Source organism: Centroberyx affinis, unplaced genomic scaffold (genome assembly GCF_046629955.1).
Source record: "Centroberyx affinis isolate AG114_WGS23_722 - 3 ecotype Tasmania unplaced genomic scaffold, CSIRO-AGI_Caff_v1 ptg000277l_1, whole genome shotgun sequence".
NCBI lineage: Eukaryota > Metazoa > Chordata > Actinopteri > Beryciformes > Berycidae > Centroberyx > Centroberyx affinis.
In genome coordinates this window covers 634187-649940 of record NW_027278956.1, presented here as the reverse complement: position 1 = coordinate 649940, position 15754 = coordinate 634187, and the positions used below count along the sequence as shown (strand labels likewise).

The window sequence follows — 15754 nt, the reverse complement described above, 5'->3', positions numbered from 1 at the left end:
CCTGACCTGCATGTTTTTGGACTGTGGGAGGAAACCTACGCAAACACGGGAAGAGCATGCAAACTCTACACAGAAAGGACTGGGGCAGAGAAGTGCCAGCAAATATGAATATGAATGCATCTCTGTATAGAAATATTACTTATACAAAAAAAAAAAGTGGTCATCTGGCTCAACTTGTCCCAGTTTAGGGGTAAGGGTTCTGGTCAAAGGGGCCATGTGGGAGTAAACCCTTACCTAACCAATTCACGTTTTCAAGTAAAACCAAGGACATAATTAAAATTAATTTACTTCTTTATCAAATACAGTCGAACAGCACATTTTCCTTTCTCCTCAAAACAGTTGTATTCATTTTCATTAAGGGGTAATTTTAACAATACGAAACGATCCAGATGGAGTTTCATATTTAACACATTTTAATGTTTCTAACTGGTGAAACATTTCTGCCTCAGTGAACATACTGCGAGTACAATAATCATCTAAATTAAAGGATATTTTCCATACTTTAAAACAGCAAAAAAAAAAAAACAGTAGCCTAATATGAATAAAAAATAGACTGAGCCTCACAAGAAAACTACAACAAATAAACAAAAATCAGGGATAGGGATAAAAAGTAAACAGTTGTTCCCTCGTTTCAGTTATATAATTTGTTCTTATTTTGTAAACAGAACGACTGTTGAATTTGAAAAGAAAAAACTCACATTACTGGACTAGATTACTATCACAACCAAGGCAAGGCTTGTTTACTTGCAGTGAGACTTGGCCTATTCAGCATTCTACCCATCAAGGTTGCAGGAAAATACAAAGTGCCTCCTTGCTTTCTGAGGCTGAGGTCGATTCTGAAGCACATCACTTCATGGGAAAAAAAAAAAAAAAAAAACTCATCATTTTCCTTTGACGCAAAGGTCGGTTTTTACTCGCCGGTTCACTATCACAAGTGAGTGATACATTTTTTGTTACTCAAAAAATGTGTACAATAGCCTAGAGTGAGCCAGTGGGTCAACTTAACCCCACTGTCCCCTAGTATCACTAATTACTGTAAACCAGTGCAGGTGGAGGCTTCAGGGGATAGGAGGGATTTTCACCAACACACAATTAAAGCAGCAGCAACAGTGCAGCACGGATGAGTACTGTCAGCGTTTGATTGTGATCAGTGTGTGTCATGGATCAGCTGCTGGCCACTGTGGCATGCTTAAACTAGTGATCTGCCTGATCTATCGCAAAGCCCCATTTACTGTGTTTAACTGTGTGTGGTCATCATGTATCTATTTGTTTGAACCGTGTAACTTGATGGTTGGTATCTGTTTGCCGATTATAGCAATGTTTATTTCCTCCAACCTGACTGGATGTTGATGAATACACCCTCAGTATCTGTAGCCTCATTAACCTCCACAGTTTCAATCAAGATAAGCGGAATTACACTGAGGGAACAAAGCAATACAAGCAAACATACTGTAGGAGCACTGCAAACAAACCTGTGTTCTTGCAATTCTGTTATCGTTGTGTAAATTTGTATTTGTACAGTAATTAAGGTTTTAGGACCATGGAGCAATTTTAGCTCCGGTGAAGGCGCCAGTCTGGAGAAGTTAAAGCTGGCCAGCCTTGATAGCCACAACCAGCTCACCGGTTGTGGCTATCAAGGGGAGCCTGGCAGCCTCGTCTTTTTTCTCACTGCAGATTGGCTGCGTTCACCATCTGCTTCTTCAGCGCCTGTGGTGGCTTTAGGAATGGCGGGTACCTCGGCCTCAGGCTAGATGCGGTTTTCACGGTAGACAGCTCGTCAAGATGAGCGGCAAGTTTTGGGGCAGGAACTTGGCCAGCTGAGGGGGAGGAGGGCTCGACTGAAAATACACTTCGCTGACTCTGTGAAAAGTTGCATATTGCAGCTTCATTGTCACACAGTCGCTCAGCGTCACTCAACAAGTTGAAGATTTGCATATCAGTGAGCTTTAGGGTGCAATCACACCTATAGTTAATTTTCTTTTGTCAACAGTGATGTCCTATTCTCTTTCTCATTCATTGGACAGTTTGGGCATTACTGTACTCCATAATCTTGTTTGGAGCAAAGCCAAAACTTCATGAAAGCCCAGAGTCCCTGACCCTGTCCTTGCATTTGGGTGAATATGGACATTGTCCTCTAATTGACTATGACACAAGTGGCGTTTTCTCACCAAGGAGTCAGCATGCATGTCTTCAGCTGCTTGTCTTTAGCAACCTCAGGCTGTTGACATAGAAGTGCCATGTATGCACACTAAGACCATCTTACTGATATGGCAGATAAATATAGTTACAGAAAGGTTGCTGGAAGGATGCCTCAAGGAAAAATGCTAATTAGATGAAAATACTTGAATCAACTCAAACTAAGTATGTTGCAAGCGGATGAATAAGCCTATTAAAAAGGTAATCGGCCAATCAGGCTTTAATGAATAACTGACTAAGTGTTCTTGTTGCGCAATTTCTGCCAGTTGGTGCATAAATTTAAAACAAGACCCATTCGCTCAAAGCCTTTGTTTTAAAAATTCATTCTTTAGATTTGTTTTATGAAAGAAACTAGCACAATTAAGGATGTGCTCATAGATGAAAACGGGTCAAAGATTGGCCTTTTCAGTAGATTTTGGCTAAAGGCGACATGACATCAAAATTCCCAATTAACAGAATGAGAGCTGACAGCGTGTTTCCTGCGGCTGACTTCCCGCGCATACTCCAGTGACAACAAAAATAGCCCTCATCAGTGTCAGGTCCGCTAATGAACGCTTTAGCTGGAAGGTCTAAGTTTTGATTGGTTTTAGGGTTTTGATGAGATGTTAGGTCAGGCGCACTGTTGTGGCTCCAGCAAATATGAAATGCCAATTAGCAATGTCTTAACAGTGGAGAGACTGGTTTTTGAGCACTAAAGACCAGCAACTTGCTTGCTCCTGAGATTTAAAACTGTCAGTCAGAGCACAAGGGAATGTGATACTGTGAGCGAGAGGGAGGACGGACTACGAAAGGCTAATTGCATAGCTGACACTTCTTCAAATATCCTCTCCAAAGCATTTTTTTTTTTTTTTTTAAATTACCAGTTCTTGTTACACACTATGAGCTTCAATAATTTGTACAAACGCTCTCTTTGGCCAGGGAACACTGTATGAATCTTTGTTTTTTTTTCAGGCATTTCTTTATTGTACAGACAGAGAGACGTAAGATGTGAGCAACCCACAATGTTATCAGTTCATGTTATTCCTCCTGCAATAGCCTTCATATAATGAGGCCAATGTTTGTCAAAGCTAGTCCTGTATGTCAAGCCCTATTAGAGAGACAGATGACTGTTAAATAAATCAAATTTGATGCAGGAGCATGCCTCTTGTCTTTCAAGACACTTCTTATGTTCTCCAGCCACAAGTTAAAAAAACGCCTCCTACAGTAAGCAAGCGTCTCCTCCCGTGTGGTCGCGCATTTCTGAAAATGAAACGCTGTGATCATTATCTGACACTCCAGTCAGTCAGTTAGTAAACTTCACAAACATCATTTAACTAAGCAGTCGCCATTATGGACGGCTATTCCAGGCGGGGCAGCCTCTCAAGCAATGCAAATGAGAGGAGGGCAGATAGTGAAGCTGGAGTATTTAATATACAACATGTATAATTGATGACAACGCCTGTGAAATATAGTGGGGATTTGGAGGGTGAAAGCTAATTATCTTTTTTTTTTCCTCTCTTGGTGAAAGAAGCTAAAAAGGGGCCTCCAATAATATCTACTTTGGGGAGTTCTGCGCAAATTCAAGCTTTGTTTGAAACAACTGTGTGAGGAGTTTGGTGAAATAGATCAGAAATAGATCATTCCCTCTAAAAGGGCATTTAAGGTTACATTGACCGGACAACATAACAAATTGCAGTGTCAAGTCTTACATTACCACATTACTCTAATCTTTTTCTCTAAAGTGAGGATAATAATTACATGCATCGCTTGGTTATATGCAACCTGTCAAGTATTAATCTATTGTGAATCTATTCATGACCGGACAAATGGGAGACAGTGACAAGGTAATCAAACTGGGAAAGGCACATAAATGGGTTCTGTCGAAATTGCCTGTCTCCGTGACAACCTAGCTTGACGGGCCATCAGGTTGTAGCACTTTGATTTTTGGTCATGAGCGCATCTGATATTTGGATCAAGGTTGAATTCCATGGATTAGCATCTGCCAGCTTTATTTCCAGCCACACCACTAAGGCTTTAGAGCACAGATTACTGCCAAGCCTGGTGTTGGCTACTTGTGCCTGAGTGTGACACACTGTGTTCCTGCCTTATCTGACACGAAGCTGAAGTTGCCTCTTTACAAGTACGAGACAGATCCCGCTGCAAGTGAACAACCACAGAGAGCCTTCATACATCACTGGTTCTTGGACCACGATTCCCACAACGCTCCGCAGAAACAGACAGTTTGTTATAGTCGCTCGGCCTTCGCTTCAGCTGTTGCATTTAAAGAACATGGGAGAGCGGAGTTTGGAGATGTGACTCCACACATAAACAAGACACTAACTTTAAAGAAAATATCTCAAAACTCCCAGTACTGCTGTAGACTAATGTACACAGTTATGAAAACATTCCCTAACCTACTGTAACATATGTGAGAAGTAGAGCAGGTACTGTAAATAGAACAACCTATCCAAGGGCAACAGCTCTGCTTTTAATCACTAAACTCTGCATCACAGGAGAAAGAGAGGGAGTACGGGGGATGGGTGGCTGAAATACGGAAACAATGAAGTGGAACAAATCCAACAGGCACACACTTTATCTCGTTCCCTTCTCCTTCCCCGCCTTTTTTCCATTTTTGCTATCTTTCGCTATCTTAATGAGCACCAGAGCTTTCTATCTAGGGATAGTGCCAGTGTGATACATCACAGGCAGGACACATACAGGGGAATGAGGACAGGACAGTAGTGGGGTGACAGTGATGCCGGCAGAGCGATTAAGATTGAGTAGACAGGCGTGCTGATTCACAGAGTGTGAGCAACAGAGCCGGCGTCATGCAGAGGGAAATCACAGTGGCTTCCATTTCCCCTTGAAGCTGAAAACTTTAGGAGGATTGCAAGTTGTAAAGCTGAAAATATGTTGTTTTGGCGGGTAGATGCAGGGATGTAGTCGAAACCACCTCAGTCGAGTCCAAGTCGTACTTCTGGACCAGGTCCAGTCTAGTTTGAGTCAAGACCAGGTCCAAAGTGGGTCGAGACAAAGTCAAGACTGAGACCAGGGCAAATACAGTCTTGTTCAAGACCAAAAAAATAGACTAAAATAAAAAAAAAAAAGACCTAAAAGAGACCAAAATAGGCAATAAACTGTACATATCTTTCCAAATGTAAAAATAACAATTAGGGGTTTCTTAAGGATGAACAGAGATGTAGTTCTATCTAATTAATCTATTGGAATTGACTAACCAATGCATAAATGTTAGAGGATCATTACTGGTTTCTAGCTGAAATCCCTCAAATTGTTCGAGAAAATAAACCAACTATCAATAAAACTACCCATTTTCTACATTTTAGATATGAAGGAAAAAGTCGAGTCTACATCCAATAGTTGCCAAGACAGAGATAAGTCTGAGTCATAGTTGGCCCAAGACCGAGACAAGTCACAAATACTGCCACCCTGAGTTGTATCCTCAACTGCTGAATACTAACTACGTATTCTACACCTTGGAGAAACAGTTAAACCTTTAAGAGTGTCACTTTGAGCGTGTCACATTGAGTGTGACATTCACAGGCTCGTGTTCGTCCTGCTAAGCACACTCTAGTGAATGGCTTAGCTGTAATTGCTCATCGCCCTGAGTTAAAATGTCCGGCCATAAAGTGCGTCTAGACTATGAGAGCCGGTGGCACGATCCGAACCACTCACTGTACAAAATCTGAGAGCGCACTCGCATAATATGATCTCATTATTGAAAGGGGGAGTGTTGCACCGCGCTTGTAGAAGGTGACCTTTCCATTTGTTCGTAACAGAACGCAGCTTGATATTTGATTCCAGTGCGCTCAATTGCGCCGCCTCCAACTCTTAACAGATCAGACTTACATAAGGCTTCTCTAACACCTATCCGTCGTTTCCTCTAAATTCCCACACTGGCAGATGTGACACTACACACTCGCTCAGCTAATGGTGCGCCTACAACAGGAGAGCGGGGCATAATTGAACAAAGCCTGGGAGAGGAAGCCCCGGAGCAGGACCAGCAGGGCTCCGCCTCACCTGCGTGAGGCGAATACTGAGCTGCTAAGACGGGGAGACTCGGCGGAGAGTGTGCCCAAGTCTGTGCTCCACGTGAGACCAGTAATGAGCCGGCGACCGCCGTGAGAGACTAGCAGGGCCGGCTCATTGCCATGCATAGTATGGAGAGCCGGGGACAGCGTGGGAGTCCCCGAGGCGGTATGGGAGAGGAAACGGGGCTATATTGTCATTCTCGGCGGGGGTACATTGGGAGATGCTCTTTCTGATAGCAACAATAGGGTAAGATGTCATATTGCCGGGTGTAATGTGGCCACATGATGGTGTTCCTGGCCAAGTGAAGCTTAGTGGCAGCTCCATTTCCTTGGCGTTATCTGAGTCAGAGCTTAAGATGCAGCAGGTTTATCTCACATGAGCTGAGGAGAAAGGCATGTACACTACGCTGTATAGTGGGACCTCACTGCAGAAACAACAATAACCAGTGTTCTGTTTCTACCCACATAGGACACAGATTAGATAATCAATAGCGGGCATATACTGCAGTATTATGGGAATGGTAATGGGAATGTCAATAGGCTTCTTCAAGGATTTGTCCATGCACGGCGTTGGTTCATTCTGTACTGAGAGTATACATCTTTGCATTTTGCCTTCCATACCATCAGCCTCACACAAACACGTAGGCTGTGAGCTGGCAGTGGCCTGCAGCATTTCACCAGAGAAATGATTCGCCTGCCAGATGCTGGTGTTAATATGTCTGTCTGTTGATAATGGCTGCTGCAAATGCCTTCGGTGCCCAGTTGAAAATAAGGAATAAGGAATAAGCAAAAAGTCCCAGCTATGTTGTGTTTCCTCGTCCGTTTGACCAATATGGGTTTATGAAGGCAGATAGCCTACTGATACCAATATTTTTAGACTGAATTTGACCATTTTAATGCCAAAGAAATACAAGGAGTCAGTGTTTCCACCCAAATTGTATTCTTCTCAGGGTGGAAAAGCAGCTGAAACAACACTTAGACCATCATGGGACACCAAAACTCTCCACTGAAAGCCAGACTAATGAAAATCTTTTTAGGTGGGTTAGCAGTTCCTACCCCTGCTCCCACTCTTGAGAAGCAACTCTGATTAAAAATATGAAAATCTGACTAATTAAAGCCAAATCAACAGAGGAAACATGGCAAGGGGTCTTTTTTCAGTCGTGGGTAAATTATGTGTGTAATATAAATTGTGTTAATGTGAAGTGAGAGGCGAGATTGCGAGCGTTTGAGTAGGCAGCGTGACGGTGTTTGTCAAGTCATGGCTGCTGCAGGGTCTCTCCGTATGACAGGAGAAAATTGACTCGTCTGCTTTACCTTCCCAGCCCGCTTGAGGACTTTGTTCTTTCATTATTGGCTGAGCTCCAGTGCGTTTTCGCGCCCCGAAAGCCTGGAATGTGTGATATTTTCCAGACGACGCGGCTTCTGAACTGTCAGCTATGGTTAGAACAGTATAAGATCTTTCCATTGACCTGCATCTGTTCAAAACAACTTCACTTGGCTTACTTGCGCTAGTTTAATCTATGCGCAGCAGACGGCTGAAATATGCTTCCGGTAATTTTATCTCCAGAATTTGTGTCTTCTAACAGATTTTTGGACTGAATGAGGATGTTTAAAGTGAATCGCTGCGGTGCTGTCGGGCGGGCTGTCTGGCAGAACAGCAGAGGTCGTATGTGACACTGTCATTTTTCACAGATGGCGTGGAAGCTGCCATAACAAAGTAGCCGGAATATCAATAGGCAGATCTCTGAATATTCTCTGGAGGGGTGGGGACGGCTGCAGGGGGGTAGGTGGATAGAGGGCACCTTAAAATGACAGTCCTGCTACGCTGAGGATAATTTGTGGTAAATCTGGATGAATATAATTTCTCGACAGTGGCGTCTAAAGGTCAGGGTGAAAGAATTGCGGGCTCCTTGCCAAGACAATTCATCAACAGAAATAAAGAGGGAGTGGAGCAATCACTTGGATTTGATGTGGTTGACCGCATTGGAAACTGAAACGGGAAGATGGAGAAGTGCGTGGGCAAGAACTGTTTTCATACACACACACACACACCCACACACACACACACACACACACCCTCCCCCCTCACTGTATACACGTGAAGGCACACACACACAAAAACATATGCAAATTCTCTAGTGTACGTTTTGATCTCGTTCCCCACACTTGCCGCACAGTGACACATGGCCACCTAAAGGTTCTCCGGGGGATCCTGGCGGTTGTCTGTTTTCGCAGATCGCAGAGTGTTTTTCCACCAGCTTGAATGCCATTTCCTGCTTGTTAACTCCCCATTAACGTCTCTCGCTTCGTGTCCACTTTGCACCGGCGCCGCCGGAGAGGCATGGGGTTTGAGAGGCTTTGTCACACCTGCTCAGGAGAACGATTTAACCGCTCTCCTCTCATGCCGTTCGCCACAAAAGACTGGCGTGGCGTAACTTCTGATGACAGGCGCCTGTCAAAATATTCTTTAAGGGGTGGATCATGCTCAGCGTAAATATTTACACTGAATCTCTACAGGCAGCTGTCAAAAAGCATTCCTCACATTCTGATCCCCTCGGGACAGTCAGAAGGACTCCAGGAAATGAATGCAAATGTCTAATTAAAATGCAGCAGCTGTAGATTTGGATCGTGGTGTAGGCATTTTTCACTGGAACATTGAGATGGTGGATTGGTTTGATGGTTATCGTAACCTTTTTCATTTCCTGCTAGACTTTCTACAAATATGTGTGCGGTTGTGTGTGTGTGTGTGTGTGTGTGTGTGTATGTACATCGCAGAGATTTGTCCATTTCCCGTGTCTGAATGACACCACCAGTGGAGAGTACTTAACACACACTCAGGAGAAAACCAGCCAATATTTACCTAAGCGGGTTCTCAACCTTACAGTCGAGTGTGAAAAGCCATAGGAGAGCCTCTCAGTGAAAGATACTTCCAGTTCATGTGTTAACAAACCATCGTACAGCTACTGGCACGGGCCTGGTTTGTGCAGCCTCGATACACACTGAACATACGTGAACCAGTTCAAACATTTCCAAAATTTTAAACTGTTTCTCATAGTTAAGCCACCTCTCAAACATTTGATAGAAAACTGACCTCCATGCTTACTTCCCTGCGATTAGCTCCTGAATAGGGAAGCCTTGAGCTCAGGATGAGCAACTTAAGTGATATTTTCTGCCTCGGTTATATCCATGGACTGTAATACCATTGAGAGGAGTGCTGAACAGATCCGTACCCCCTGTGGACCAGCCGTACTGCAGTGATGATAGCTTTTGCATTCTAGTCATGCTCCTCTGCAAACAGCAAGTAAACGAAGGCCTAACCCCGCACGCTCCCATGGAGAGGGCCAGCAATGAAAATGCATCTAATCATCAGAAGCAGGGGGCAAATGCCCCGGGCTTTACCTTGGATCAGTGCTCAGAGATGGGGAATAGGAATCTGGACACTAGGGAGTCAGTCTAATGCATCACTCTAAGTGTAACTACACACCCGCGTCCCACATGTAAATGGTTTCTCATATTCATGCTTGATATTGCATCAAGTGTGTTAAAAATGAAAACACCTTGTCTGTCCCTGACATAAGCAGTGACCTGAATAAGTGTTTATTTGCCTACAAATAAAAGGCAATCATTTACTGTCAATTGAGCAAAAATGTCAAGGTTGTTTATTACTTTAATAATGTTTGTTTTTTTCGGTTTTACTCATCTGACTAGCCTGGTCATCTGACTAGCCTGATCATCTGACTAGCCTGGAGTCAACTAGAAAAGATACAGTGAGGACAGAACAGAAGTTGTGGAGAAAGGGTGAGGTTACCCTCTCTGCTTCCCAAAGGGCACAAGCAATTTTCAGCTCTAGTGAGCCAGCTCCAGGAACACCTAAGTCCGAATACAGAACAATACTCAAACTCATTTATTCACATCCTCCCATGGCAGCAACTGACTGGCCTCGCAATTTTTTTTAAATGCACTAAACGAAGGGAAAATTGAGGCTGGCAGAAATGACACACCTTTAACTCAGTAACTTCAATATTGGAAGTTTAAGGGCTGTGAGGATAAAGGGAGATACCAAGTCTGGCTTATTTTTTTTTTTTTGCTTCAAATGAGTCTGCTAATGTGCATCAATTAAAAAAGAGTGACAAGATAAAGCAGAAAAATCTGAATATTCATTTTCCTTTAGGACATAGTGTAGGTGTTGTTTATGGTTGTGGGTGCACTGCACTGCCAGATGAGCTGGGGCTGACTGGAGCAGCAGTGAGACTTGGTAAGCTCTGTGATTGATAGCTATGCTAGAGCGCCACTGCCGCTCTCTTCAGGCGATGGCATGGCACTCATGCTCGGCCGGCCCGGATGCCGGTACCTGTGCTACCAGTCTAACACTGAAGGAAAGATGTCATTATTCTGTCCAGTGAAACTTTCTTGCTGTGACTTACTGTGTCTTAGGAGATGGGACACATACTTAAGCATGAATGCTGCAAGCAAAACCGTAAAACTGCAGCCTGACGGGCGAAATAAAACAGCTTTTCTGTGGTAGGATGATGCTAGCATGACTCACAATATGTGGATGGAAGCTTTAAAACCAAGTCCAGGCTCTCTTGAGACCTTTTTAGCAAACCATGGCTGCCCGGATTCAGCTGAAAAGGATTTGTGCGTCTTTAGTTGACTCTGGCAGGGCAGAGCTTTGGCTGTGTTGTGGCAGAGATTTCAGGTGTGGGACGAGGCTTATGGCAGCTGGAGGTGGACAAAGAGCGGCTAAGGGAGTTAGCTGCCTCCACTGTGCTATGACCATCTATACTGATCCACTTTAGTTCTCTAATCCACTTGTCTCAAGCGAGCCACAAGTGTGTCCCATTTGTATTGTTGGTGTTTTTGAATATAAATCGGTGGACTTAAACATTTTATGGGGATTAGGCCAGCTTAGCTCCATGCCTAATGCAATGATTAGGGATTTCTGGCACAGCAGATAAGTGAATGCTCACTAGTTACTCAGCAACTGCGCTCAACTGTTAAGGACCTTAAACTGAAATGGCAAAGTCTTGGGAAAGACTACACTCCAGTTGCAACAGCATGTCACCCGTAACACTTCATTATCTTAAGGTACATGGAGATACATCAATTTTGCATTGTGTCAATCAGCAGTCTAGTGTCACCACAAATGTGGAAAAACCAAATCAAGCCAGTGATTAAGAGGAAACTGGTCTAAATTGACAAGCCAATTAATAACAGGCATAGTTTAGTGCATGGTCTAAACTTAACTAGAGTTAGGATGTTCTTCTGTATACGAGAGCTGTCAATGTTCAAATGTATATATAATTTTCAAATTCATTATTTATCTCCCAACTGAACAAAAACATTGATTGATTGCATGTGGAATGCTTGTTTCTTTAAATCTGTACAATGTCAGGAAAGTAACTCATTAGACAACCTATATTATTGATATTACTTTCAGGAAATTAAGACACAATGATTTTCAGGCAGCATAGTGCGTCCCATCAACAGCGGTCAACCAAGCGAATAACACTTGAAGTTTGATTTGTTCTTTTTGAACTGCGGGAGTTCCAGGAAAAAAAAAAGTTGAAAAGCGCTTCTGCAATCTGACGACATTTATGTCAAATTGAGAAGTGAGTTCTTTGATGTGGAGGAGAGCCAGCGATAGGCCACCGAGTCTGTCATAAAATCTGACCTACAGCACCCGTAACTGCTCCGGAGACGGAGCAGACAAACCACATTACTCCTAATATCAAAGGCTTACGGAGTGAAGAACTGAACAGCGTATAAATCAAAGCAAGGTCTTCCACACAAGCGAATGTTTAAGGTTAAAAGCGAGAACTAGTGGGTCACTTGGGGATCAAAGGAATTTTATAGTGCCGTATGAAGAGAATATTTGAGTGCAAGTTGGAAATGGACCTTTGATGATAAAATGGCAGCTCCAATTTCGTCAATTATTCCTCTTTAAGTTTTATTGAACTCTTTGTAATGTGGACTGTTTGTGTGGTGTATAATAACACTTTTCCCTCTCTTTTGAGAAGATTTACGTGCTAACGTTGCCAATGAAGTGAGTGTCATACGGGGATGGGAGATGGAAGGCTGAGGCTCGGAAACACACTCGGTAGACTTAAAGAAAAAAAAGACAGTATTTCAAGGCAGAAGCCAGTCAGAACACTCAGAGAATGTATTCATAGGAGGACAGGCAGGGGAAAGCCTAGACAAACCTCTGTTAATGTAATCGTGATTCAATAAAACATTGAATATCTATAAGCTGTTTGCATGGAAAACTTTTGCCAGAATGTTGAAGCTGCAGATGCAATATCCTCATTTGACTTGAAAATTACTGTAATATTATTTTTTTCCATCATGGAGCAGGTGTCTAAGAGAGATTTTATTCACGCACTGATTAAAAATGATATCAGTGCCACATATCTGTGCTTCTAATTACCAGTCTAATTAGTGTATAGTTATAATTGTCACTGTTGTTTGGTGAATTGCTTTTAGAAGAGCTAATACCTGATGTAACGCAGAAATGATTACACTATTCAGAGACTGACCCGTTCAGCAAGGACTTCTTTATCAAAGAATGAACTTTAGCTGTCTACTAATAAATTATTAATCCCCCTCACACTATTCCACAAGTGGAAAGGTGGCATTGTATCTGTTGTTATATTAAAACATTTAATTGACACTTGATTGAAAATTACTTTATAACATAGCATGTTAATGGTAGAATATTTATTGATTTCCCAATGCAATTTTGTCATATCCATTTAAATTCTCTTGTCATTATCTCTATTTTTAATTTTTCAATCCATGACAACACATTGTACTTTAGAAATGACCTTATACCTGCCACTCAAACATGTCAAAATGACAGTAAACTGCCAAAAGCTGCTACGGCCATGTTTATCAACACGTTACCAATCTTCTCTTCTCTTTTGTTCTCTTTTGTAGATTCCATCTGAATAGGAGACGGAAACAAAAGACCAAATGCCATGGATGTATTCAATTTCACCTACTGGAATGCCTCTGAAGGCAATGAAACAGAAGTTGTGGAAGAGAGCGAAAGCGCCTACAAGACTGTGGAGGTGGTGTTCATCGTGTTGGTGGCTGGTTCCCTCAGTTTGGTTACGGTTATTGGAAATATCCTGGTCATGCTTTCCATCAAAGTTAATAGGAACCTACAGACTGTCAACAACTACTTTTTATTCAGCCTCGCATGCGCTGACCTAATTATTGGACTGTGCTCTATGAACTTGTATACAGTCTACATAGTGATAGGGTACTGGCCCCTCGGGCCGGTGGTGTGCGACCTGTGGTTAGCCTTGGACTATGTTGTCAGCAATGCATCTGTCATGAATCTTCTCATCATAAGCTTTGACAGATACTTCTGTGTCACTAAGCCTCTCAGCTACCCTGTCAAACGGACCACCAAGATGGCAGGAATGATGATTGCCGCAGCCTGGGTTCTGTCCTTCATCCTCTGGGCGCCAGCCATCCTCTTCTGGCAGTTCATTGTTGGTGGGCGGACAGTGCCTGAAAGGGAGTGCTACATCCAGTTCTTCTCCAATGCGGCTGTCACTTTTGGCACAGCCATCGCCGCCTTCTACCTGCCCGTCATCATCATGATTGTGCTCTACTGGCAGATCTCCAGAGCGAGCAAGAGCCGTGTGAAGAAGGACAACCGGAAGCCATCAGGGGCCAATCCAGAGCCCGTATCCCCTGGCCAGGGGAGGAACAACACACCTAAACCCAACAACAACAACGTACCAGGGGAAGACACGGTGCGCTGCCAGACCCAGAACACCGACGACGTGGCTAACCAGCACGATGGAAAACTGCAGAACGGCAAGGGGCCGTCCTCGACTACTGCAGAGGGCGAGACCGAGGGCGAGGAGGCGGCGAGGGAGAACTGTGCCCCCGGAGAGGAGAAGGAGAGCTCCAATGACTCAACGTCCGGCAGCGTGGCCGCGTCCAACCAGAAGGACGAGGAGGCGGTGCCCTCCAGGGCCAACTCCAGCGCCGAGCCCAGCCAGCCGCTCCCACGCCAGCGAGCCAAGGCGGGGGGCTCCAAGCTGACCTGCATCAAGATCAAGACTAAATCGCCCAAGGGTGACTGCTACACACCCTCCAACGCTACTGTTGAGATCGTCCCGGCCACGGAGCGGCAGAACCACGTGGCGCGGAAGATTGTGAAGATGACCAAGCAGCCGCCGAACAAGAAGAAGAAAGTGCCGCCGTCACGGGAGAAAAAAGTGACCCGCACCATCATGGCCATCCTGGTGGCTTTCGTGGCCACCTGGACTCCCTATAACGTGATGGTGCTGATCAACACCTTCTGCTCCAGCTGCATCCCCAACACAGTGTGGACTATTGGCTACTGGCTGTGCTACATCAACAGCACCATCAACCCAGCCTGCTACGCTCTGTGCAACGTCACATTTAAAAAGACATTCAAGCATCTTCTCCTCTGCCAATACAGAAATATTAGGTCAGCCAGATAAATATGTGTCACTTCGGGAGACAAGTTTAAGTGTGAGTTGACTGTGTGCGTGCATGTATGTATGTGTGTGTGCATGTGTGTGTATGTGTGTATGTGTGTGTGCGTGTGTGTGTATGTGCGCGTGCATGCATGTGTGCATGTGTATGTGTGTCTGATTGTGAGAGATGTTTGCGATATAAAGATAGCGAGAGTGCATTTGACATTACTTTCCCTCATTTATCATTAATTTCCAATTTCTCTCTCAATAACCGGTTGTAGCACTTTACACAAATTCAACTGATGCCAGTTGTATTGAGATGAGTTGTGCAGAAGCAGTGCAGAAAGGGAAGGCAGAATATTGACAGTTGCTTTTGAAATATTCAGAGTTGAGTTATAAGCCGAGGGAAAAAAAAATGAGGCTGCGTAATGCAACCCTTGGGAGCAACAATGAACCGCAGAAGAGATTGAAGAAAATGAAAAAGACAAAAGAGCATAGAGAGAGCTGCACTGTACAGAAACACAAGAAAAATTCAATGGGAAAATAGGGCTGACTGAATTCACAAACCTCAAAAGTTTGAAGTTCAGTGATGATACTTGTAGATAACTGTACATATCAGTGTATACTCAATATTTGTGTGTGTGTGCGCGCGTGTTTGTGTGTGCGTGTGTGTGTGTACCCATGTGTGCCCCTCTGCCTGCCTACTTTCCTGTTTGTCTGTGTCTGCCCATGATGTTGATCGTTTGACAATCCTGTGTGATTGGACAATCCCCCTCGATCAAGATGAACGGCAGTGACTTCAGCTCAAGGACACGTTCCCCCGGTGTAAGCTGATGCCGCTCGCCGGTGGCACTTTCCGCCTGTGTGATGGAAAGTGGGGCAGCTTGTCTCGGTTGCCTCTGGCGTGGTCACATCATGGCTGGAAGCAATCCCATCTACAGGGATGAGCGAGTGCCCATGGGAAAGAGTTGCCGTCAATACATAATGCGGTATTATATTAAAGCTGCACTAGGTAACTTTGCACGTTGGCGGCTCCAGCTGGCAGAGAGAGGTTACTGTTTGACTTCA

General features: G+C 44.0%; 1 protein-coding gene across 2 annotated transcripts; it reads left to right on the top strand.

Annotated features, from left to right (window-relative positions):
* Positions 1-13192: 13192 nt before the first annotated feature.
* chrm2a (cholinergic receptor, muscarinic 2a) lies at positions 13193-14710 on the top strand. 2 transcript variants are annotated; one of them, XM_071512428.1, is made up of 2 exons: positions 13274-13990; positions 14033-14710. In XM_071512428.1, the coding sequence occupies exons 1-2, from the start codon at positions 13361-13363 to the stop codon at positions 14708-14710; spliced, it is 1308 nt and encodes a 435-aa protein (XP_071368529.1). In that variant the 5' UTR covers positions 13274-13360. The 2 variants fall into 2 exon arrangements, with proteins under 2 accessions (XP_071368521.1, XP_071368529.1); XM_071512420.1 differs by having other exon boundaries at positions 13193-14710.
* Positions 14711-15754: the final 1044 nt, after the last annotated feature.